This window comes from Perca fluviatilis, chromosome 8 (assembly GCF_010015445.1).
Source record: "Perca fluviatilis chromosome 8, GENO_Pfluv_1.0, whole genome shotgun sequence".
NCBI classification, from domain to species: domain Eukaryota; kingdom Metazoa; phylum Chordata; class Actinopteri; order Perciformes; family Percidae; genus Perca; species Perca fluviatilis.
In genome coordinates this window covers 32,823,642-32,849,091 of record NC_053119.1, presented here as the reverse complement: position 1 = coordinate 32,849,091, position 25,450 = coordinate 32,823,642, and the positions used below count along the sequence as shown (strand labels likewise).

General features: G+C 39.6%; 1 protein-coding gene across 2 annotated transcripts in view; it reads left to right on the top strand.

Moving 5' to 3' along the window:
- The window catches only part of fa2h (fatty acid 2-hydroxylase), a 63,973-nt gene that overhangs the window by 2,404 nt on the left and 36,119 nt on the right, over positions 1–25,450 (top strand). Inside the window, exons 1-4 of one of the 2 annotated variants that reach the window (XM_039809669.1) lie at positions 15,268–15,311; positions 16,630–16,665; positions 16,893–16,968; positions 17,714–17,842. The exons of the other annotated variant lie outside the window; for it this stretch is intronic. Coding sequence (XP_039665603.1) covers positions 16,921–16,968; positions 17,714–17,842 — 177 coding nt within the window. The 5' untranslated portion in view covers positions 15,268–15,311; positions 16,630–16,665; positions 16,893–16,920. Of the gene's footprint in view, positions 1–15,267; positions 15,312–16,629; positions 16,666–16,892; positions 16,969–17,713; positions 17,843–25,450 lie in introns of those variants that run through there. 2 annotated transcript variants of the gene reach the window in all.

The window sequence follows — 25,450 nt, the reverse complement described above, 5'->3', positions numbered from 1 at the left end:
CTAGAGTGAATATATTGGTATCATATGAAACTAGACGACCTGAGGCATCCATTGGTACCAACCTTGTCATACCAGCTTGTAAGGCTAAATAACGCTAAAAACAGTTAGGCTACATTTTGGTAAGAGAAATTGGCATGGCCATTTTCGAGATGTACAGGCTACCGCCTCTGCACCACACCCTCTGCACTAAAGAAAGCACTTGTATGTATTTTTTTTTCTGGTCACTAAATATTCTATAGAGTCTGTAGAGTTGCACTTTATTGTTTTAAGGTGTTTTCATGTTAAATAAGAAAATACATTCATGTTACTGCTTTGGGATCAATTCTTAATGTATACATCCATATTTGAATTAATGCTACAAGTTAGAGGGTTCCTTGTACAATTCACAGCATCATTTCTCTGAGAATCTCTTCATATCCAAGCAAAATTGTTTTGTAACCGAAATATCCTCATCGATATCAAATTGGGACTTTGTGAATTGGAATCGATTCGGGAAATCACCCAGCCCTAATGTGTCATTGATACAGCATTGATTGATACAGCATTGATTGGTCAATTAATCATTTAAGGTATAAAATGTCAGAAATTAGTGAAATAACTGGTTTCAATTTGAGCTTTAGTTGAGTCTTCAAATGTCTCATTTTGTTTGATCAGCAGCCCAAAACCAAACAATTATTGATTCTCAGCCTTAGACATTGCTGTGAATTGCCACAACAAATCACTTTTAAATACACACAAAAAAGTGACTTTAATTCAGTTCCTATTTTGGCATAAGCAAGCAAAGTCTGAAGTGGGTTTCTGGAGGCAGCAGGTGCCAGAGTCTATAATTATAAAGTGCCCTTGTCTCATTCTTTAAGGGAAGCCCTATCTCCCAAAGGGTTGTAAGAGGATACAGCCAGCACAGGACACCGCTCTTGCACTCTGCCACACGACAACGTGTTGAAGAGACAATTGACAAATGTTATTTAGCTGGGTAGACATCATAAGACTTGTATAACATTCTGTTTGACGTTGCTCATAGTATAAACAGAAGGAGATTAATGGGGAAATAGTATTGTGTCCATTAAATCCCTGTTTTAAAATTAGTTTCCAGGCTCAGATTTGCCTGATTTCCTAAACTGAATGTCATCATTTCAAAATCCCAAACACATCAGTCAAGAGACATCACACATCTTTCCACCAATGCTCAACAATTGATTGAACATTTTTAATGTCTTTTTGAAGTGCTATTTGAATCTTTTTCTGTATTCTCATTGTACTTAGGGCTCCATGATTATTAAAATGATTATCATGATTATTTTGATCAATATTGAGGTCACACTTATTAAGTTTCTTCATTGATTTTTATGGGCAAAATATTTGTATTGCCCTTTCACAACTAAATGAACAGAGCACTGCTTTCACATCCATGTTGTGCCAAATTCCTGCTAATATACACATCTTTGCATTATCATAATGACTTAAAATATTCTTCTTCTTCTTCACCTGAATTCAGTGTATCTCCTTAAAGCCAAAGACCAAATAAATAAAATTGTAAAAGTTTTAACCCAAAATTTAATAAACAGAGAAATAATTTCACTTTCTCGTTGTGCTACATTCCTCCTAATTAATACATCTTCGTCAGGGAATAAATGTTGGCCCACTGGCCAATACACTGGCAGAAACCCTGGCTTGATATGATATGCAGCGGCAGTTTCCATTAGCGGACAATGCATTTTAAATGTAAATATCTCAGTCAATCATGTTCAGTTAATATTTAATTCATTAGGGTAGGGTTTACATGAGGTGTAAAAACCAGCTGTACCAAAACTGCTTTTTCACTGCTTTTAAATGCGACTCAAGGAGTTTTTAACCGGTTATTTAACTAGCTCAATTCAATACTTATGCCACTATATGAATAAGCAGCGCAGCCCACTGCGGACAGACCCAGATCCGGCTTCCTAGATGTATGATACAAACATAAAAAATATATTTACCGCATGCTGCTATACATGTCATCCATCGCCATCTAATCATTCGTTTTGTCTTCGCACTTGTGGTGGTTTTCATCTTTCTCTTTCTGCAAATTGTATATGATGTATAGCGACATGACCCAGCACCCAAAACACTGTCAAAACACTCCAACGCACCCTCCATTCTTCGCCAAAGATGGATAAAAAGGGCGAAAAGAAGGAAATGGGTACCTTGGAAAAACAAAAAGCCCCGCCAAATCCTGGACAAAGCAGAGATGCCGATTCGCACGGGACTAATATTATCACAGGACCTCCGTTTTCAGCGAAATATGGTAGGTCATTTGCGGGGGAATTATTACTTTACAAATTACAGACATGACCGATTCGCACGGGATTAAGATCACAGACAACTTCCGCAATTATTACAAATGACCGGAGGTCACCAGGTAATACTTATCCCGTGCGAATAGGGCTTAAGTCTGAGCACCAGTGTAGTGGTATGTTGCATAATTGTGTACATTTTTAATTGCAGGCTGAGTAAAGACAGACCTGCTTTTCCCGTTAAACAGTGTGTCAATCACGGGGGCACCTTTGCATGTTCTGCTTCTGTTGCTTTGTCTTGAAGGAATTGGGACTCTGGACAGAATGTGGAAATAGACTGCTCAACAATCCTTGACACATTCTTTCAATTTTGTTTAACTTGGTTGGTTTGTCTCGCTGTGTCTTACTATGCATGGACTGGAAATTTAAACAAATTCAATGGGGTAAAGAGGCAGAGGTCGTGTTTATGCCGGATGTACAGGCGAATGTAGCTCTGTAGTCATGAACTTGGGAGGATAGTACACACATTGTTAAATGAGTCTAATCACAAATGAGTGAGTGTGTGAATGCATGAATGAACAACGGAGATAGTATGGAAGAGCTCAACAGAATGTGACATGTGGTTGTCCACTGCTCCTAATGCTTTGGATGGTTTAAATGCAGGGATTTAATTTCACTACATTGTACTGTACGATTATATGTGACAAATAAAAATAAAAAAGTATTCTACTAAAAAACTGAAGAAACTTGGAACCTGTGGTTTGAGCTATGCAAAAAGTAAAAAAAAAGTTATTTGATTGTGGTCTGTATAGACCAGAAGAACACCACCTGAGCCAACCGAAGACTTTAAAATGTTTAACATATGCTCTTCAAAGACGCCATTTATCTTAAGCAATCTCCCCACCTTCCACCAAAACTGCTACTTTAAGCTGCAACATTCAAAAGGTAAACAACTCACTGATATGTAGCCCCCAGTTACTCACCTCTTAAACTCCTTTGACAGAGCTCTCAAAAAGTCTTCCACAGTAGCCATGACTTATGGAAACAAGGGGGATTAACTTATCCGCCCAAATATGCACAACCCGAAACTGATGCGTGCAGAATGTAAACCACCATTAAACCAACACACTATCTGCCAGATCTCAACAGTCCAATAAAAAAACAACAACACAGCCCTGTCCATGTAATTGCATAACCAGAAATGACCTAACCCCCCTAGTCTTCGGGTAGCTTGTGGCAGATATTTATGCACCGATAGCCCAATGGGATGGTGAGGCAACCAGAGAACCAGTGACCCTCTGTAGCCACGGATGTGCCCCCGAGACAACTTCTCTAGCCACGGTCCCCATCACGCTGCAATTCCCACCCTTCCAACAATCTCCAAAGGGAATTCGCGCTTAAGCCTAACGGGGACAAAACGGCAGCAATTTACCAGCCTGCAGGACCACTCGACTCCGTGCCACAAAATCGCCAGCAAACACAACTTGGCGACACAAAAAGGCATCCCTAAGAACAAATCAGCAACTTGTTAAAACCATACAACTGCAACCAAAACAGCCTACTTACTACACTCATCAAATGTCTCTTAAACAAACCAGATACCAGATCAAAAGCAGAGACTAAAGTAGAGCACTCAGCGAGAACCCAGCATGCAGCTGGACTCCCCTGATCAGTAGGGGTGAGACGGATCAAAAAACCCACGGTTCGGATCGTTTCTCGGATCAGAGTCACGGATCAAATCATTTTTCGGATCAGCAAAAAAAAAAAAAGACAAGACAAATCCTGCCTCATTCACTGCATTTATTTGATTTTTGGCATTATCAGTTGTGACTGGGATATTACTAGTATTAGGTCTCTTTATCTACCATTCCTCCACGATGAGTGCTTGTGTGACTCTCGTAGAGGGGGCGTGTCTGCAGCACCGGACTTCTCATCACCCAGTCTGCTGTGATGAAGTGAGCGGTTATCGTCACATAGCTCTCTGTTCCCCTGGACGTCCACCCGTCTGTCGTGAGCGCAATAGAGGATGCTCGGCATAGTTCATCCACAACTTTTTTCTTCTCCTGCTCATAAAGATCTGGCACAATCTTTTCGCTGAAGTGGGTGCGCTACGGGATGTCGTAACCTGGCTCAAGCTCTTTCAGCATGTGTTTACAGTTTTTTTCAACACAATTTTGAAAACAGGGAAGTCTTTTTCAAAACACTACACACAATCAGCACAACCACACACCCAATTAGCAGAACACCTCAGACCCTTTGCAAAATGAAACTCTCTTGCAAAAAGTATACACTAATTTAAAAAATGTATTTAACATATTTTGATATGAAACACACACGTTTCATTTGACTTAATTATGTTTGAACCAGATACACACTGCTGTTGCTAACCTAAAACACTTTTAGCAATTCTACTTCTCAGTGATTAGAGTACTGTAAATGAAGTACACAGAGAAAGTGCAAATATACAAGAAGTTCACCAAACACTACACAAGACCAATGCTGCAGACTGAGGAAAATATAATTTATTTCTCTCCATATACCCAAATCAGTCAACATATCAACATGGAGAATCACAACAAAAACCTAAAATATTGTATCCAGTAGGGTTGGGCATCGAGAACCGATTCCTACTTGGAATTAGGGTTGGGTACCGTTTGGATTTTTACGATTCCGAAACCGAACCGGTACTTTTAAAACGATTCCGATTCCTAAACCGATTCTTGAAAAACTGAAAAATGAGATAAAAGGCTTTTTATGGATTTATTTATTTTTTTTTATTGAAAATTATTTTAATTTAACAATATATTAACGTTTTAAAGTACTTAAATATATAATAAGTAAACCTAAGTCACCTAACACACAACTACAATAATTTAACAAATAACAAGTAACAACAAAATAAATGTTGAGTTGGTATGCCAACCAGCTTCAAACTTTAGCAGTTCTTTTGCAGAAAAATGACCATATTTGCCTTCTCTGGCAATATACCACACCTCTCCTGACTTATGGCATGTAGGCCTACAGCATAGGAGAAAACTCTCTCAGACGGTGTCCAAGAGGTCTGTACACACCCAGGTATGAGTTTGAAAGGGCAGACAATTTGGGGAGGCTGTCTCGCCTCCCCCACCACCAGGCTACAGGGTCTTGTCCTGAGCGATAGACTAGCAGAGTAAGTGTAATGTTTACTATTCAATTCAATTTTTCAATTCAATTTTATTTATAGTATCAAATCATAACATAAGTTATCTCGAGACACTTTACAGATAGAGTAGGTCTAGACCACACTCTATAATTTACAAAGCCCCAACAATTCCAACAATTCCAGTAATTCCCTCAAGAGCAAGCAGTGCGACAGTGGCGAGGAAAAACTCCCTCTTGGGAAGAAACCTCGGACAGACCCAGGCTCTTGGTAGGCGGTGTCTGACGAGCGCGGTTAGGTGTGTGATGAACAGTGGCGATAGTAGTCACATTAATAATGGAACAGTGACTGGATGTAGCGGGAAGCTGCAGGGTTCAGCAGGACGCAGCATGACATTGCAGGGCATCGCTGAGCTCAGCAGGGAGTGCAGCAGGACCACGGCGACAGCTGCAACCAAGGGTCTTGGTGCCAACGTTTCTCAAGGAAATACGCTGGGGGAAAAAAAAGCATAAGGACTCCGGGGAGTAAACTCCCCAGAAGCTAGGATTAGTAACAAGCATTTCTGGGATGGGCTGCACACAAATAGTAATAGTAATAGTAACAGTAATAGAAACAGTAATAGAAAGGGAGAGGAGAGAGCAGCTCAGTGTGTCAAAGGAAGGAAGTCCCCCGGCAGTCTAGGACTATAACAGCGTAACTATAACAGGTAACTAAGAGAGACAGGTCACTGACTACAGCGATCACGTGTAGTCAGTGAATGGCTAATATGCTTTCACGTCCGTTTTGGTGAGCCCAGAGGGAAAATATGCCATTTTAAAAGTAGCCTACATTTACGGTAGCTAGCTAACGGTAGACTACAAGGAAAGAGTGGTATTTTTACGTCCGTTTCAGATCGTGTACAAAAAGCCGTCTATCAGCAGGGATTGTAGAGTGCATGTCGGGGGAATAGCGCGGACACGCGCGTCACACCGCGAGCGGGCACGTGCACCACTCGGCAGAAAAGGGAGAAAGAAACTAGAGTCTGCCGCTGTCCGGAGCGACAGAGGGGAAATATTTCAGTCGGAACCGAAATTTGCGTTCTAATCCGGTCCGAATACTACCATTTGCGTAGGAACCGGTACCATAGTGGAACCGGGTTTCGGTACCCAACCCTACTTGGAATCGTTTCAAAAACTCCAATTCAATCGGAATAGTTTCTTTATTGGAATCGTTTGGAGGATTTGGTTTCAAATCTGATCATGGGTTCCAGATTTAACATGCGCAAGTTTTGGTTTCTGTAGCGGCCAGGCGCTTGTTGTGTTGCAGCCTTGGAGCACAGTAAGCGGTGCTCTAGTGTGGCTTTTTTTTACATTGGAAAAAAAACTGCAACCCCCTTTGAATCAAAATAAAACTTTCCTCTTATTTGTGAAATAAGCATGTGACCCGTTTCAACTCCACCACTCAAAGAATCAGAATCGAGAATCGATAAGAACCGGAATCGAAAGGAAGAATCGGAATTGGAATCAGAATCGTTAAAATCTAAACGATGCCCAACCCTAGTATCCAGTACAGGTTACAATCACAGAAAAAACGGACAAAAAAAAAAAAAAAGAGCTGAAACAATACAGAAAATACTAGACATTATCTCTTCGCCTAGCAGGATCTGGCCAGAGAATTTCATCAACATCACAGGCAATATCCTCATTGGCAAGACAACCTTCTTGAATGTGGAATCCATCCTTGCGCAGCTGCGGCGTCGACTTGGTCACAGGCGTCCTTCATGGCCTGAATGAGGGGTACCTGAGCCTGGGGCCGGAGATCGTAAACCCTCGCGTGAATACGGGCCCCCCTTCCTCCTTGTCGTTCTCGACCCTCAATCCTCAAATGTCACAGGGATGGGTATCAAAAGGGCTGATATGGTGCATACAATGAGCAGCTGATTACTGCAACTGTAGACAGATTTTCTTTTACCGGTTTCTTTGTCGAAATGTCCTTATGAGAGATGCCACTGACTGTATATCTACTAAGATTTGGCTGAACTCTTAGTCCAGCCTCCCTCAGCATCAATCCGTGGTTCACAACATGGTCCACTAGTGTTGCGCGACTTTCATTTGATAAATTTGGTCCTCTTCTTCTTTGAGCATATTCTCCGGCTTCAGGTCTTCCTCTCCCTCTTCCTCTACCTCCACCTCGGCCTCTGCCTCTGGCTGGGCCTCTTCCTCTTCCTCTACCTCCTTCTCCTCCTCTGTGGATTCCCCCTCTCACTCTATCTTCTTCTTCTGACTCCTTCCATTTTGGTTGAAGGCAGGTGAATTTACCTGCTGCATTTTATATAGTGCTTAAACCCGATTGGTGTGTCTACAATTAAGCAATCATGTGTTTTCATACCTGGTGGCTGTGTTTAACCAATTGGTTCATGGGTGTGTTCATTTGAATGCCTTTGCTTTGAAATTGCAAGGAAATGACATCATGATAAATTTCTGTGTCAAATGCATACAAGTGTGTTTAGTGTTTTGCAAATCACTGTGTGTGATGTTTTGCAAAAGTGTGAAGCTGACAATGTGCTTACAGTTGTGCAAATCTAGGCCAGTGTTTTGCTCCTTGAGTGTAAGGTTTTGCTAATTGTGGGAAATAATTTTAGTATGTAAGCAATTGTAAAAAAACTGTAAAGCCCTCGTTTTGCACAACCGAATGTGGCCTCATGTCTGCACCTATAAACACACCGATAGCGTTTGTGATGGCTTTAGCCCGGTCTGATTGTGCAACAAGGGGCTGCTTAAATGCCGCGGTGATAAGCGGCTGTTGAGCAGCTTTCATTTTCACTCCTGTCAGTGAAACACTGGGGTGATGTCGCTTCAAATGCGTGGCCATGCTTGATGTGTTTCCACTGTCATATGGCTTTCTTGTGCCACCGTGCCTACACACAGTCACGGTTTTATCCACTAACTTCTTTCCTTCATCATTATATTTGACAGGGAAGCCAAAATGATCCCATACAGGGGATTTAAATGACGCGGGGCGTTCAAGCTCCTCCGTTCCTCCGCTCGCCATGACCACGCTGTGTGTGGACTGAACATGCGCACAACTTATTTTTATTTTTTTCAGAAATCAATCCGCCCATCACGTGTGCTGAACCAAAGATATTGATCCGAACGGATCACGGATCAATGACGATCCGTTGCATCACTACTGATCAGCATGTGCAATCAACCATGTGCCTGCTGCTACCTAAGGCACAAACAAACTTACTAGCCCCCATTTGTCACAACCCGGCTCATAGGCTGCAAAAAAGATGGAGCCCAGACGAGGTATTGACGTAAAATAGGCATTTGTTTACAGAAACCATACTAAAAACAGAAGAAACATGAAAGTCAGTAATCTGTTCCAAAGCACTTCATTTAGAACATTTTAAGTACACATTATCCATTTAGTTTTGTTTTTTTTGCAATTTGTGTGAGGTTGACCCATATTTTTGGGTAAAAAGCATGTACTTTTACCTCATACAGTAAACAATCCTCGGCAGAGTACAGCCACCGGCTGCTGAGAGCACTCAAACACGACAGAAGAGCCACTACAACACACCCTAGAAGAAGAACTGAGAAAGTCCTGTCTCAACACAGAAAAAAAAAAACACCTAAAGAAACTCAAACTTCATCAATACAAATCCGATGGAAAATTACAGCAATGGAGTCTCTGTTGTAGTGAGGTGTGTGTGAGTTGATGGGCAGTATTGGGATCAGAATGACACTGAGTTTAATTAAATAGAGGTAAAAAAAGAAGACGAAAATGAAGCCCTGCACGGATTGAGAATAGGACAGAGATAGAGAAATATATAGAGAATAATATTAAGGTAGAAACTAGGAGGTTATAGTACAGAGGTCGAGGTCGTGATGGTGGGTGTTGATAAGTTTTGTGGATGGAATGCCGGAGAGCGCCCAGATGAGGCTGGCGGAGCCCAGGAATGCAGACTTTCATCTGCATGGATCTTTTTCTGCTCAAAGATGTGATTGTCTTTCATCAGAGGGTTGGCAGAGGAAGAGGGGGAGAGATTGACGGGGGTTGGGGAGAGACTTCAGACAATGTGAACATTAAGCTCAATATCAACACTTACTAAGTGCCATATGTTGGTAAAATGTATTTTTGTTGTTGTGTATATGTATGACTATGGGGCCCTATTTTGACGATCTAAGCGCACAGCGTGAAGTGCCTGGAGCAGGTGCGTTTGGGGCGTGTCCAAATCCACTTTTGCTAGTTTGACGGCGGAAAAAAGGGTCTGTGCGCGCATGGTTCAAAAGGGTTGTACTTTGTGGCTTAATTAATTATAGGTGTGTTTTGGGCGTAACATGCAATAAACCAGAGTGTCATCTCCCATTCCCTTTAAATGCCAGGTGCGTTTGTACCTCGGCGCATTGCTATTATGATGGCGGATTTGCTGAGCAGGAAGGAGAGAAGAAACTGATCTGCTCGTGCGTGAAGTGATAGCGCGCGAGCAGATCATATCATAATACTATTTCACATTGTAAATCTTTTGCACGTTTGTGTGTTACTGTGCGTCCCATTTCATTATTTTAACAGCGCATTAGTAAAATGCGCCTAGACTTGTGAACAGCGCGGGGGGGGGGGGGGAATAAAAAAACAACACTTTATTATTTTTAACCAGGTTTTTTTTGGGGTGTTGTTTGATTACTTCACTCGCTGCCTTCAGATAGCAATATGCCAACTACTTCGACATCTACTCGACACTACAGTAGTGCCCATGTCATCAGTTTTTCCAAGCTGTTCTTTTACATGTCTTACATGTCTGGTCGGAGTTTATCACCATGGTGATACATTACCCGGCGCCTTGTTTACCTTTGCTACCATAGGGACTGCTGACACGGCAATTAGCGCTCAGGTGCAGGCCTCAGGTGGCTCTCCTCATCGCTATGGTAACACCTGGAAAAGAGAGAGAGAGCGAGGAAGGGGAAAAGTGGATGGACGGTCAGAAGGGATGGAGATGAACATATGCTTTATATGTGCAATTGATTTGGGCAAAAGACTCATGGGAAGGATAACTTAAGCCTGCCATTACCCTTTTCTCTCATTGTTTTGTACTGAGCAGAGTCCTAAGGTTGTAACTTTTTTTAACCATAAATAATTTTTTTCCGATGGTATTTTTCATTCTCATTGTTCTTTTGTGATCCCATGGGGAGATCTGATTGGCTGGAGACGTATGAGGCCCTGCTAATGTTTGCCAGTGGACATAAAGAAAAGGACAAAGGGGAATAACACTGGAACTGAATTTCCACTTAACTTTTCTAAAATATTATGATTTATATTATATATATATCCTGTAGGGGTGGGAGGAAAAATCAATGCAGCATAGTATAGCAATATTTTCTGTGGCAATACTGTATTGATACATGGACGCCAAGTATCGATCTTTTATTATATAAATTGCACATGAGAATTTAACCTTTTGGTACTTATAATTATTTGGTAATAAGATCAATTGCTTTTTCAGTCCACTAGATGGAAAATTGATGTGAGATGAACAAACCAGAGACATTTTTTATTTATTTATTTATTTATTTTTTTGCTTTGGGGACATAATTTGAAGTTGGAAAAAAGTAATGAATATAAATCGCAGAATATCGCAATATATTTAAAATCGCAATAATATTGTATGGGGAGGCCTCTGGGGATTCCCACCCCTAATATCCTGCATTACACAACTCATTTTGTGAGAGGTAAACAAATGTGTTCATTTGCCCATCACTTTGCCCATTTCTTTTTGATGCAAAATGCTCTTTTACCAAATAAAAATGTTTTTTTTCTGTACAAAATTAATACTATGGACACATTTAGATTTAAATTACCTGTAAAAGATGTATAGTTACTATGCATTGTAGGTGTAAATTAATTGGTTGAGTGGCTGTGTACAACGGATTGTAGTAGGCTATATAAGGCTTTAAAAATCTTCCCTTTCATTTGTTCATCCACCTCACCTCATTATCCAATTATGCATCTGTCCATGTTGTCAACCTTACATAATGATAGAAAAGTGCTCTCTGCAGCAGGCAGGCCTTGGTGGGGATGTGCAGTATTTGTTAATGGGACTGGTTGGCCCATAGCCCCGGGGGGGAACACAACACACACTCAAGAGGAGTGTTGTTGCAGAAGAACGGACGGTTGGAAGGTGTGGCAGAAACAGACAGTTCAGTCCAAAGGTGGACAAGTGCTTCTTCCATAAATATTTTGCATGCAATACACAGCCCAGTCTCTTGGCATTTCGTGAAATGGTCAGGTTATTGAATCTATTGTTTCGTGTACAGGACACGATAATGTTGTGATTATAACATATTTTAAAGTAGTGTATTTCAATGGGAAGCATATGTCGTGATCACAGAACGAATACTACAGCGAGTACTATTGATAAGGCGAATGTCCGCGCAGGGAGGTTGGTCGGGGTGGTGGATGGGTCAGACAACACAGGACTTTCACCCCGAAGACCGGTGATCGCATCCCGCGTGTTGCACTTCTCTTCCTAACCACAACCGTACCGTTGCTGTTGGCGTGTCCTGCGTGTGACGGTTCCTTTCCCCGTTCTTTTTTTCCTAACCACAACCGTCCCATTGTAGTGGCTGACATGTGCCGTTTGATTCCCCCGTTGTTGCGTGCCACAGATACCGCGGATGTTGTCCCTGCGTCCGGGGATGGCGTCCCGCGAGTGGCGGGCCGTCCCGTTTTTTGTCGCCGGCGTGTGGCGTTTCATTCCCCCGTTGTTGCGTGCCACAGAGACCGCGGATCATTTTGTGAAATCGTAACAGGCGAAAATCGTGAGCTGTACACGAAATAAACGCAAAAATCGTAATCTGTACACGAATCGTTAAATAAAAATAACGTGACAATTTCACGAACTGGCGTGAGACTGGGTTGCAATACATCGTGGCTGCTGGTCAGATTCTGGTTTTGGTCTTTAGAATAACGGTTGTCATTGGGGAACAGAATGAGCCTCTGCTCATGTGCTCTTCTGGTGAAACACCTTTTGTGTTTCCATTCAATTGTCAAGCAAACGTGAATTAGGCCCGTTTCCAACTAGTTTGGAGCGAATAAAGTAGGCTTCAGCATAGTTTGGTCAGACGTTGGCGCTATATTATAGGCTATGTATGGCTGTAATCTGCTGTCCGCATCTTCCCGGATTCAGCAGTGGACAGCATGAAACATGGCCACTACTAGCTGACATGAAAGAACAATTAAAACTTGCAGAATTGAATCAAATTCGTGGAGCTCTTTCCATGTTTCTCTCAGAGATGGGTTAGATGCAGTTAAATGGACAACCCACTTTTTTTTCTTCTTCTGATTAGCAACCTTTTATGTCTACTCTGTTTACTGGCTGATTACAGCCATGTGTAGCCTATAGTTCCAACGTCTGACGAAACTACGCTGTAGCCAGTTTTTTTCAGCTCCAAATTCCACATTCCTTATTTGCCAAATTTCAAAAGGACACTTAAAATTCGTTTGACAATTGAATGGAAACATGGCTAGTGTGTGTGCTAATCACCACTCTCTCAGTTTCATATTATATTACGTACCAATATATTACATTTTACACATGGCCACAATTGCAAACTGAGTTTTTTTTTAAATAAAACAGAAAGCTGTTACTGTTGTTGCCAACTCCTCTGTTGGCTTTGAAGAAGTTTAAACTCCAATACACATGGACTGGAAACTATTTTGCTTCACCAGAGGAATCGTGTTAACACCCCAAATGCAAATATCCAGCAATCTTGCATGGTCATTGCATATCAGATAGGTCTAATAAATTCTTGGTCGCAATCTGTATTCAATTGTAGGATATCGATGATGACATTATACTCTTTGAATTTGGTGTGATAAATGGTGTAAGATGTAAGCAAAGAAGAAAATTTGAAAGTCCCATTCATCATGTCATTATCATGTTTTTTTTAATGCAGCAAAACAAAAACAAAAAAGCTTTTACTTTAGCCATGCACTGAAAAAATTATTCTTTGGCCTTGTAAATATTACATTTATTACACAATTAAATTCTACTAGAAATGATCGTTTCAGTGGTTTTAATTAAAAATGTTTAGCTTTATTTAATGTGTTACTTGGTATTTATATATAATTTTGTATCATCATTTTTATAGGTAAAATTTGAACTAAAACACCAAGTAATATTTACTTAACTATTGCGTTGAATGTATTACCAAAGCCGGTCTACGGAAAGCCGTTCCACTCCCTATTCAGCCCCATTGTACCGAATTTGGTTGCAGTTCCACCAGAGTTCCACTGGGGGTGATCGCGGTCCAGTGCAAAATGAATGGGACTCTATGGAGCTAGACGGCTAAATGTGTCTCTTTCACCCGATTGTCGTTGAGAAACCTCAGATTTGATTGTAGTTTTTGCAAGTTCAACATGGGTTATAGGTCGAAAGTTGAATGAACGAGTACTTATGTCCTTTTGATTTCTTACAGGGGGAGTTGTTGTTGCCCATAACACGCTAGCATTCTGCTAATGAATGCTGATTGGTCAGTGAAGGTCTGATTATGATCAGAGATCCCGCTTGACGGCATCCGAAGCAGAGCCTGAATTTCAGAGTAAATATTTCGGCGTAGTCTTTAAAACATCAGCAAACCTCTTTCTAGCACGTGTATTAACAGGGAGAGCCGAACCTGTTAGCTGTGTTGTCGATGCCTCGAGAGAAAAAGCGAAGCGACTCAGAGCTTGCCGTAAAGCAGTATCTCCGGCCGTATATGTGTATGACATCATTGACATTTTAAAAGGCTTTTTAGAACAAAAAAACGACTTTAAAAATATCTAACATCCAGCAGTGTGTATTTTCTTTGCCTCCCCTTTCGAATGCAGCATTCAAATTACTAGACAAAAAATTATATCCTTAGAAAAGTGGATTTTGAGGGGTATAGCTCCATAGAGTCCCATTCATTCTGCACTGGCCTGTGAGAGCCCCCTATATGGAACTCTGCTGGAACTGCAACCAGTTCAGAAGCAACGAAGTAACGAGGGAGTGGAACTTCTTCCTATATTAGAAATTCTTTGGTATTACCCATTGACGTATATGGACCAACAGACCCCGTTGCTCTGGACGGAGACCAGTGAAGGCTATTAGAAGCACTTTTCCGGTGATCTCTTGCTTTACTGCGCAGCCTCCAACTGACAGAGACAACGTAAATGTGACATGAGCAAACTGTCTGAAAGTTGTAAGTCTTCTAGTAGCTGTGCCAAGAGAAATCTCAATCATTCCCAATCTTAAAGAGACGGAGAGCGTAGGTATATGTAAGGAGATAACATAGACACAGGCTAATTATTGCTAACTAACATGCTAGTTAACATTAGTAATTAAACCTAAACAGCTAACATAAGTCAAAACTGCCTGCAAGCTTCTCCTGTACTATACGGTAATTCCTCTACTGTGCGACAGTAAGTAACTTGGTTATGACACAATCGTTAGTCTATTTTTACAAAAACATCTGCTACGGAGCCATAACGTGGGGTACAAGGTAATGGAGCCTTTTATACATTGTCGTGTTTCTTTAGAACTAAACAATGGACAAATAGAGACTTTAAACATTTCTGATGTAAAGTTATTCGCTGTCAAAGTGGCGCCAAAATGTATGCTAGTCAGTGGAATGCTAACGGGAGGTGATCTCTTTGTAGCGTCAAAATGGCGCCATAGGAGGGTCGAGTTCTGAAGCGAAGCTTACCCCCTTGGTATTACCTGCCAAAATCAAGTCAGATTTACTTGGCAAGCGCCGTTGGTGACGTCAGAGGAGATTTTGCGCTCGTTACTTCACGTGACACACCAACAGGTCAGGACCGAGGACGGCAATTTTTGAGCAGAGGACGGTTTGGGAACTGATAAGCCATTTTGAAGTGGGAATTCATGGATGTGGCACCACGTGAGTATGCATATATGACTGTTTAACATTTTCATGTCCCCGTTTGTTTGTCAGCCTAAGCCTAAGTGTTTTGGTATTGAAAACTTAACATTAGTTGAGCAGTTTAGCCGGCTAACATTAGCTAGCTTGTTATCGTGCTAGCGAACTTGGCACGGTTTTGTGCAAGTGGCACACATCACTAGCTACTCTTTGTTGCAGAAATAACATGTCTTTAAGTTGCTTAATTGGAGCTTCAAATTCGCCTTTTTGAATGTCAAATATGGCACTGGCGTAACACTACCGTTAAGTTGTTTTCTTTTGGGGGATGTGGGGGCAGTCCGCGCTCCGGCTGGACAAATCACCCTCCCGCATTTATGCAGGGGATTGGTAAACCACAGCTAGCTAGCGGGTGGTACAATCATTTTTCAAATATGTTGAAATGCTTCTAGCTACTTAACTGAGAACAGTACCGCTATATTTGCATGAGCAGTGCGTCACGAAGCGAGGTTCGCCTAACGGTGTATTTATTATTTCTTTTTTGTTGAATATTGTTCTTAATGCAGTGTGAGATGCACGCTTGTTGGTTTCTGTGGGATTTCGACAGAGCGCAGTGTCTTTATTCATGTCACCTCAACGGAAAAAATCGACACATGTAACAGTCTTGCTTGGCTGCTGTAGCTATAGAACTTATAGTTTGTGCACGTGATGCGGTCCGTGGGGTTTCACTGCAGGTTCAACGAGAGAAGGAGATATTAGTGGTGGAAAACTTACATTATGGTCTTATTTAATGGGATTATTATAATCTTATTTGTGATATCACGATAATATTTAGAAATATTTCTACAGTAACTTGTAATATTTCTGTGTAATAGTGTCTTCTGTGTCTTTATCCAGCTTCATATTAATTTAATTTTTCGTGTAGTAAGTACACTGATAATGGTGATGAGGTATGTCAGCCAGGTGTATTTGGTGTACAGATGCATATGGGAATGTCTATTTGGCTGTGGTTATTGGTCATTAATACCAGTTAATGTAAGATTACGTTTTTTTTTTTTTTTTGTGAAAATGACTCAAAATATAGTATCAAAATAGTTGTTGAATACTTTTTTTCTCTATAGACTAGTTAAGTAATCAACCAATCATTTTACCTTACAAATTATAAAACATGCTGTATTCAATCTGGCTATGTACATTATATGAAGTATCAGTACTAGGTTTAGTTTGCTCAATTAATTACCCAGTCTTTTAATTGTCTATAAGCCTGATTAGATGGTTTCTGAGATTGCTGATGTGACTAGCTAAGAAAATAAACCATAATTCATGTTTTATTTCTCAACAGACTACACCAGGCGTGATGTGTATCTCAGTATTGAAGGTATGTGGACTGTTTATGTGCAGTTTTTCTTTTTTTCATTTATGCATTATGGAAATATTGAGGGATCTTGAAAACCAATGCTACTGATAGTCTGTCGTGCAAAATAATTACAATAATAAAAAATAATAACTTAACTCTTGCAGACTAAATGAACATGAATTTACATGAGTGAGTTCACAGTTATAGTGTTCTCTTTATAACATTCCACATCTGTCTGTGTTAAACAGCAACACGTGGAAGGCAGAAGGGTGCCTGATGGAGAACCTTGGAGAGTCTAGAGAGGAACTCATCAAAGACTATCGGGTACATTTTGACAATTTGTTTTTGATAAGTGATTGTGTCCACACATGCATTTGTTCTTCAATTTAATAATCTAATCTTCATATTTGTAAATTAATATCTCTACTTGTAAGTAATTCATGCAACGATGTAAGGGAAAATAATGTTTTAATTTAGGCTAACAAATGTTAGGGCATTACATTCATTCAGTTATTTCAGCATTTAATTATTTTAAATCATAACATTTTTATTTTTCATTAGAATTGAAGATTTAACCCTTTGGCGCCTTTTTTTTCACAGTTTGTTTTTGCTTTACCCAACGTTTTAAATTGTAGAATTTTTCTTCTTTACATTTTCAGCACTTATTTCTACGTCCCATATTTTCTGATATAAAACAAAAAGTCATAAGTCAACACAAGGGTTAAGCCTGTAAAACCCAAAGCTGATGTTATTTCTGCTACACTGAATAGTGTGCTTACCTGTTTTTATTTCATGCTTGCAACAAAGCAGATCTTTTATAAACTAAGCTGTCTTCATACTTAGTCATACTTCAACCAATAAATAATAAATGCCCTACATAATAACTTGTCTATATCTGTGTAGAAAGAAATGGTCATTATAATCCATATTATTCAACATTAAACTAATTCTGGGCTTATTTCTGTTGCATCATGTAGGCTGCATTAAATTGTGTGCATCACCATATTCAGGAACTTTAAAGAAAACCTATGTATGTTCCATCTAAGCACAGATTCACTTGTTTTGACAGGATGTTAGCAAAGAAGCTATCAGAGAGGAGTATGCTGGGCATGTCATGAAGATCTTTGTCCTCCGTGGAAGTTCAGCAGAGGAGGACCACACCCCTGCAGATGTGTCCATCATCATCGAGGGAACTGAGGTGCTTGATGATTGCGGATATGTGGCAAAGGCTTGCCTTCTGCTCATGGGCTTTGTCTATGCAATGACCTTAAGTTACCCACCAAAGAGGAAATACACATTCAAAGTGTTTCGGAAGCTCTTTCTGGAACTGGATGTCCTGAAGATCTCTCCCAAAGTATAGTCTCTACGCAACACACTTCTAAGATGAGTGAATTTGCACGTTTCTGACCTTACTCTTTTGTTTAACTTGCAGTTCATAATTATGGTGGCTAGCACAGCAAAAAATGGTTTTAGAAGCAGTTATCCATCTCAAGTTAACCACTTGTTAATTCACTGATATGCATTGTTATTATTACTGTTGAAGCATGTTTTCCCAGAGCCATGTATGTATATTGTTATAATGGTTCCCAAACTTGGGGTGAGGAAGCATTGCAGGGTCAGGTGGCGATATTAAAACTAAAACGCAACAATCCAAAATAGTTGCACTTGGAACACACTGCAAAGACTACAGCCAATGCCCAACTAGCGTGTCCTTTCTACGCCTGCATGAGAGGAAATATCTATCTATATTATCATACCGATGTTGAAAGAACAAATTGTATTTACCCTGTGCAAGCATACAATAAAATTAGGAACAATTTTTGCGAAAGGGCTCAATAGCTAAAAAAAAAACACCTTACCTCACGTAACAAGCAGTATAGTCATTTGTTTACATTCTCACTTCCGTATATTTTCTTGTGCTGTGATTTGCTTAAGCTGAACTTCTATTCGGAGTGATTTCTCTCACAGACAGCCTCCACTGGCCGCTGATCGTGGCCGACTAGTGCCAACGATGTGGGAAACACTAGATACTGTCTAACCATTCACTAAAGGCAGATAAGTGTCTGTCAAAGTTGGGGCTGACCGTGAGAGTTTGTCATCCTATTTTTCGTAGTATTTTTTATTTTAGGTCTTTGATGAGTTTACTTTCAGGTGATAAGTGCTTGAAAGTAAAGTAAGTGATACTTTGCTAATTTGATCGGACATGTTATCAAAGATGCTCTAAAGTTGATCACTGTACACGTTTTCATTAAGCGTATGTTTTTTTTTTTACAAAACTGCCAATTTTAGGTGTTTTATCTCAATGTACTGTGTTTGTAGTGATTGTAAGCTGTGGCTTTAATCTTTGCACAATAAAGGTGCTGTTATTTGAAAGTATCTGTTTCATGTTTTGTAGTAGCCCTATCTTAAGACCTTTTAGTTGATTTTATATAAATATCACTTAAGTATAAAAAACTGAAAATCTAAGCACACAGAAATTGTCAGTAAATTTGATTTACAATTTAAGAATAGTTTCTATCAAAAGCACTTAAGCAAAATTTACTTGCAATTTTCTGTGTATGTGACAAAAGTTTAATTACTATTCTTTAGTAAATTCTACTTGTTTTTCACAAAATTTTACACACTATTCCTTAGTAAGTTTTAATAGTTTTTCACTAAATTCTACTTAGTGTTAATTTTGTCACCTATTTTTAATTTAGTCTTAGTCTTGTGTCAAAAATTTTTGTTAGTCAAGTTTTAATCGACTAAAAGTCTCGTCATTTTAGTCTAGTTTTAGTCAAAAGAGAACTCAAGGTATCTTAGTCAAGTTTTAGTCGACTAAAAGTCTCGCCATTTTAGTCAAGTTTTAGTCAAAACATTTTAGTCTTTTTTTTTAAATAAATTATTTCTGATAACCATTTCAGTCAAATAGTTATAAAAATAAATAAATTATATAAAGTTATATAAATATTGAGCCTCTTCCTTATTTCACCAGTAAACGACAAAAACAACCACTGCATGGGAAAGGGATATTTTACACTAAAATAAATGCAGCACGAAACTGGCGAGGCGTATTTCAAGTGAACGCAACATATGTGTTGTTTTTCAGACAACGGCAGCTGCAGACTGTCTCTTGTGTTGGAATCCTACACAGTGAAATAGAGACAAACCTTTACACCGTTTAGCTGTCAGCATTGTAACCGTGTTTATTCCAACTGCTAGCTAATGGTATGCTAACGTTACCTGCTGCCAAGTGTAGTGTTAACTAGCGCCCCATGCAGCGATGTTTCGGTTGACTCTAACGTCTGTTTAGGAGCATCAGAGAGAAGGGCAGGCATTTAAGTGGCACCAAAATCTGCATTGCTATTAGGTCCGGTAGATAACGGTAACAGCTGAATATTCTATCTCATGATGAAAAAGTAGAGACGATTGTAGACGAAAATGAAGAGAGATTTTATTTTATTTTTTATTTTATGCAAAACATTTTAGTCTCGTCTTTTTTCGTCAACAATAATGCATGTTAATTTAGTCTTAGTCAGCGTTTTTGGACATTGGCGCAGTCTCATCATCGTCTCGTCTTAGTCATGGAAAAAAAGGTCATTGACGAACATATTTAGTCTCGTCTGGTCTGACGAAATTAACACTAATTCTACTCACAAGTCCTTAGTAAATTTTATATTTTTTTTTACAAAATGTTACACACTATTCCTTAGTAAGTTTTAATAGTTTTTCACTAAATTGTATTCATGATTGCTTAGTACAGTTTACTACTTGCTAGTTAAGTTTAATTGAGTGCCTTTGATAGAAACTGTTCTTAAATTGTAAGTAATGTTTACTTGAGAATTTACTGTGTAAAATTTACTAAGAAAGTCTGTGTGGAAATTGTTGCCTAGCTTTTTCTAAGTAAATTTCACTCCACATTTTTCTCAGTGTGGGTGTAGTAGTCACATTGTGAGAATTTGGTTCTAAATATCTGAATTTTGATACAGGCTGTTTTTGGTCTCAAATCTCTAAATCTTGGGACATGAGCATGTGTCACAGTGTCATTTGGATTGATTTCTAAAGATGTCACCACGTTTCTCTCTAATTGTTTACTTTTGCCTGCAACACTCCAATATCGCACATTTCATGTATGTATTTGTTTATGTATCTAACTTTAACTGGCCACCATACCTGTTTTATTAGTGTTGAATTCCAGTACTCATGTACAAAGGTTGATTATTATTAATTACTTTGGGACTTCATTGATGTCTTTACAATATGTCTTTTAAATCAATTGTCAATCTTCATGACAGTTTTTATTAATACAACTAACATTTTAAAATACATATACAGCATTGTGAGGGTGGTTGCAGCATTGTTTAGATGGTGCTAAGCTCACTAATTACTGTATGGTAACACGACACCTTCTGCACAAACTGGCAGAGAGAGAGAGAGAGAGAGAGAGAAATGGAATCCTGAGCCCTGGTCATTCAGGTCTGACTGGTTCTTTTAGTTAGAGGGAGATGAGGGTTCTTGTTAGCTACACACACACCCAAGTCAGGCATGTGCATGTCCCTGGAGGAGTTCTGGCTGTGTCAATGCCTCTGTCAACATGATTGATGTTGATGGAATGAAAGGCATTTACAGTCAAACAAGCAGCACCACCACCACATCAACAGATGATGTGTTGTATTGTGGATGTGTTGAGGTGTGTATTACTATCTCTGCTTCATCTAAGTGTGAGCATTGAACTATTACAGACAGTCTTGTGATAGTCCTGCTGATGTCACTGTTATCTGTATAGCAGAGCAAGGCACTAACTTATGATTGAGTAATAAATACACAACGTGATCAAATTTTTTTAAAACTTGATTTAGATTTTTTTTTTTTTTTTACACCGTGTAATTGATACTGGAATGAAGTAAATCCTAATGTCTGGCACCACTGCTGCCAGTGTTTTAGTAAGATTTAAAACGACTGAACCCGCAGGTGTAGAGACGGGATACAAGTTTTACCCTGGTTCCCTGATCATGTCTGTGACCTAGATGAGATAATGAAGCCTTTAGGCGTATGTGTATTGAGTCATGGCTTTAAGGATTTGATAACGTGTGAAGTAGATTTATAAAGGTCAACAGACTTTGGTTAGTCACTACTGTTGGATTTGTAAATATACTGTTTTCTCTTACATTTGCTGTAATCTGTGTGACCGATCGATTTGTGCCACACAAGTATGCAGAGCTCATGGCCTTCTTGGTGTTATCGAACTTTCCACGGTGTTGAACACTGAACTTCAACCCTGCTCTTTCCACATGCATCCTTGCATCCTACCAGGGAACTGCTCACAAAGAAACACACACACACACACACACACACACACACACACACACACACACACACACACACACACACACACACACACACACACACACACACACACACACACAGTTTCTGGAAAGTTGCAATGTGCTAGTATAATTTTACAGATATACACAACAGTGTTATTTTCAGGATACTCTCACGTCAGTTTTTATCAGCTTTATCCAGGTTTCACATTCCTGTCCTCTCCTAAAACAGTTCATGCCATGAAGGCCATGTTAAGTAAATCATGTCATATGTGTCTTATGTGGGTCCATCTGTCAAATACACTGCGATCACACAACAAAGAAAAATACTTTGTCAAAGCATTGTATTGTAGATACATGGACATTTTGGCACATTGCTCGGAACCAGCCTAACATGAAACAAAAGAAGCAATAAGAAGTTTAAGAAATTTGAATAAAGCCAGTGTCCACTTCCTGATTGCACACGTTTGGTAGTACCTGACCCCAAAATCATGAAAGGACAATATCAGAGTGAATGAATATTAAATATTTGGTGTGTGACACTAAATGTTCTGGGTGTTGAGCTATGGGTGTTGCCAGTTCTGTACTTAAAAAAACAAACAAAAAAAACACAGTATCTCAGGTACGGAAGAGGATTAGGGCCACTTGTGAAAATTTTATTTGACTTCTGAGTCAGAATTCTGAGAAAAAATTCTGAGATTCAAAATCTATATTCTGACTTTTTTCTCAAACTTCTGAGTTGTCTTTTTAAGTAAAAAAAAAATCTTAATCTCGGAATTCTGAGAATAAAATCAGAATTCTGATATTAAAGTCAGAATTCTGAGATTAAATTCAGAATTCTTAGAAAAAAAGTCAGTCTTACTTTAAAGTGATGGTTCGGAGTAATTCACCCTAGGGTCCTTTGCACCATGACCTCGAGCCAAACACCCCCCCAGAAGCTTTTTTCACCTGGGTCTAACATTGGGAGAGTTAGCATAGAGTAGCGTTATCATCTGAATAGCTTAGCTCAGGGGCTAATGGACCCACGTTTGTATCTCGTAAGTTACCCCACTAATAATGCCCGAAATGATACCAAACTTCTACAAGTATCACAAATAGGTTATGCTCTCATAAAACGATGGATTGGAAAGTTTGTAAGTACACCAGAAGTTTATGTAAATAACACTTGCCTGCTTGCTTCTGCTCTCTGCTGTTGTTGTTGCTGCTGTAAGACGAGTGCTTAGGTTCGTCTACAAATTACAACACCGAAAAGAGATGCAACAAAAATATTTTTTAATTTAACTTTTTTTTTTAAAGTAAGTGCTGTAGTATAACTAGCAGGAGACAAGTAATAATTGAGGTAAGTTTGGAGACATTACCTTATTTAATCATTAAATTAATAAATATTTTTAAATTAAATTCAGAATTCTTAGAAAAAAAGTCAGTCTTACTTTAAAGTGATGGTTCGGAGTAATTCACCCTAGGGTCCTTTGCACCACGACCTCGAGCAAACAACCCCCCAGAAGCTTTTTTCACCTGGATCGAACATTGGGAGAGTTAGCATTATCAGCTAGGCTTGAGAGTGGTATGGTTGCTCTATAGCGCCCCTTAATTGGTTTTAGCCCTTGGGAACATTTTTGACGGCCTCAATATACACGAAAACTCACAAAAATTGGCGCCCACATAAACACCTGGGAGCTTTGCGAGACTGTACAGCGATTTGGCTCATACCTGTAAGCGGGCTCCATAGTGCCCCCTAATGCGTGGAAGGCCTTAACTTGGACATAGTTGCTCCAATCTTCACCAGATTTAATACACATATTGCTCTTATCACTGCGGAAATATTTCTCATTTACATTCATTAGCTCCGCCCAACCGGAAGGCAGCCATTTTTAATTATGCATTTGTCAGGTGTTTTACATTCTTTTGAACTTGTCCTAGGCCGTGTTTTCAAACTTCTTGAATCTTTGCAGGTAGTATCTGTTGACCATCATGACGAAAAGTTATCCAGAGAATTTTGATAGTTGAAAAAATGCGCATGTTTAGACAGGAAGTTGCATTATCTTGGCAACAATTATTCCGATTGGCCCGAAACTTGACAAGGTCGTTTCTCATGGCAGAATTTGCATCTCTGCCAAACTTGGCGGCAATCGGCCATTAGATGGCGCTGTTTTAATTTTGTTTAATTAATCCGCAAGATATTGATATATGGGAGACCTACTCTGTCTAACTACTCCTGAGGCGCGAGTCCGATCCGCACAAAAACTTGCATACAGACTCGAAGGACCCTCGTGACAAAGAGTTATCAAAAGAATTGTGATAGCTAAAACAATGCGCAAGTTATGGAGAGCCAACTTCCTGTAGGTGGGTGTGGAAACAGGAATGGCTGTATCTTGCCAATGGCTATTCCGATGGACACAAAACTTAAAGCTGTTGTTCCTCATGTGCCAATGAGGCTGTCTGCCAAATATGGCGTCAATTGGCCTTTAGATGGCACGGTTTTAATTTCTGTAATTAATTAGCAAATTCGCTTTGAGCAAAACCTCCTTTTTTAACTCCTCCAAGAGCGTGAGTCTCATCTGCACAAAAATGTGCACGTAGACTCGGTGGACCCTCATGACAACAACATATCAAAAGAATTTTGATAGCTAACACAATGCGCAAGTTACAGAGGACCAACTTCCTGTAGGGGGCTGTCGAAACAGGAAGTTGCATATCTTACCAAGACTTATTCCGATTGCCACCAAGCATGACAAAGTTGTTCCGCATAGGGGCTTGACCATCCATGCCAAATTTAGAGTGAATTGGCCATTAGATGGCGCTGTTAGATTTTTTTTTTTATTAATTATTCACATTGCGATATTATGGGAAACCTACTTTGTCTAACTCCTCCTGGGCCGTGAGTCCAATCTGCACGAAAACTTGGATATAGACTCGATGGATACATCAATGTCCATATAATATAAATATATTGCACAGCCCTAATGTGAAGCATCCATGTTCTGCACAAAAATACACTTAATATATTTTATTGAATTGCTTCAAAATCTTCACTACATATATTATGTGAGTCTGGACAAACATGGATGTAAAACTTGACTGGTTGGTGGAGGCATACAACTACAAGGTGGTAATTCTAGTTTATTTACTGAAATGCAAGTAGGATCGAGGTATGTTGCTTCAGTCTGCGTGCAGCTTTGATTATTATAAAGGTAGCAAGGAGATAAGATAGATACTTACTAGTGCCGATTAAACAGAAATGCAGGTTTTTGCAACAGTTCTAACCATAGCAGAAACAATTTTGGGTGGAAGTAGATGGGGAATATTACCTTAATGTCTAGAATTAGCTACTGAGCCAAAATCTGTATCAGTATGTGAGATTTTTTTTTTATTAGCACAAATATTGTTTGACTTTAGGGAAATAAAGACGGAGTTAACTGCCTGGCTTCAGAATGTTGCCTTTGTGCCACTGTCATCATCCTTTCATCACAAAATCTCGACTTCACACACCAACCGTGACTTAG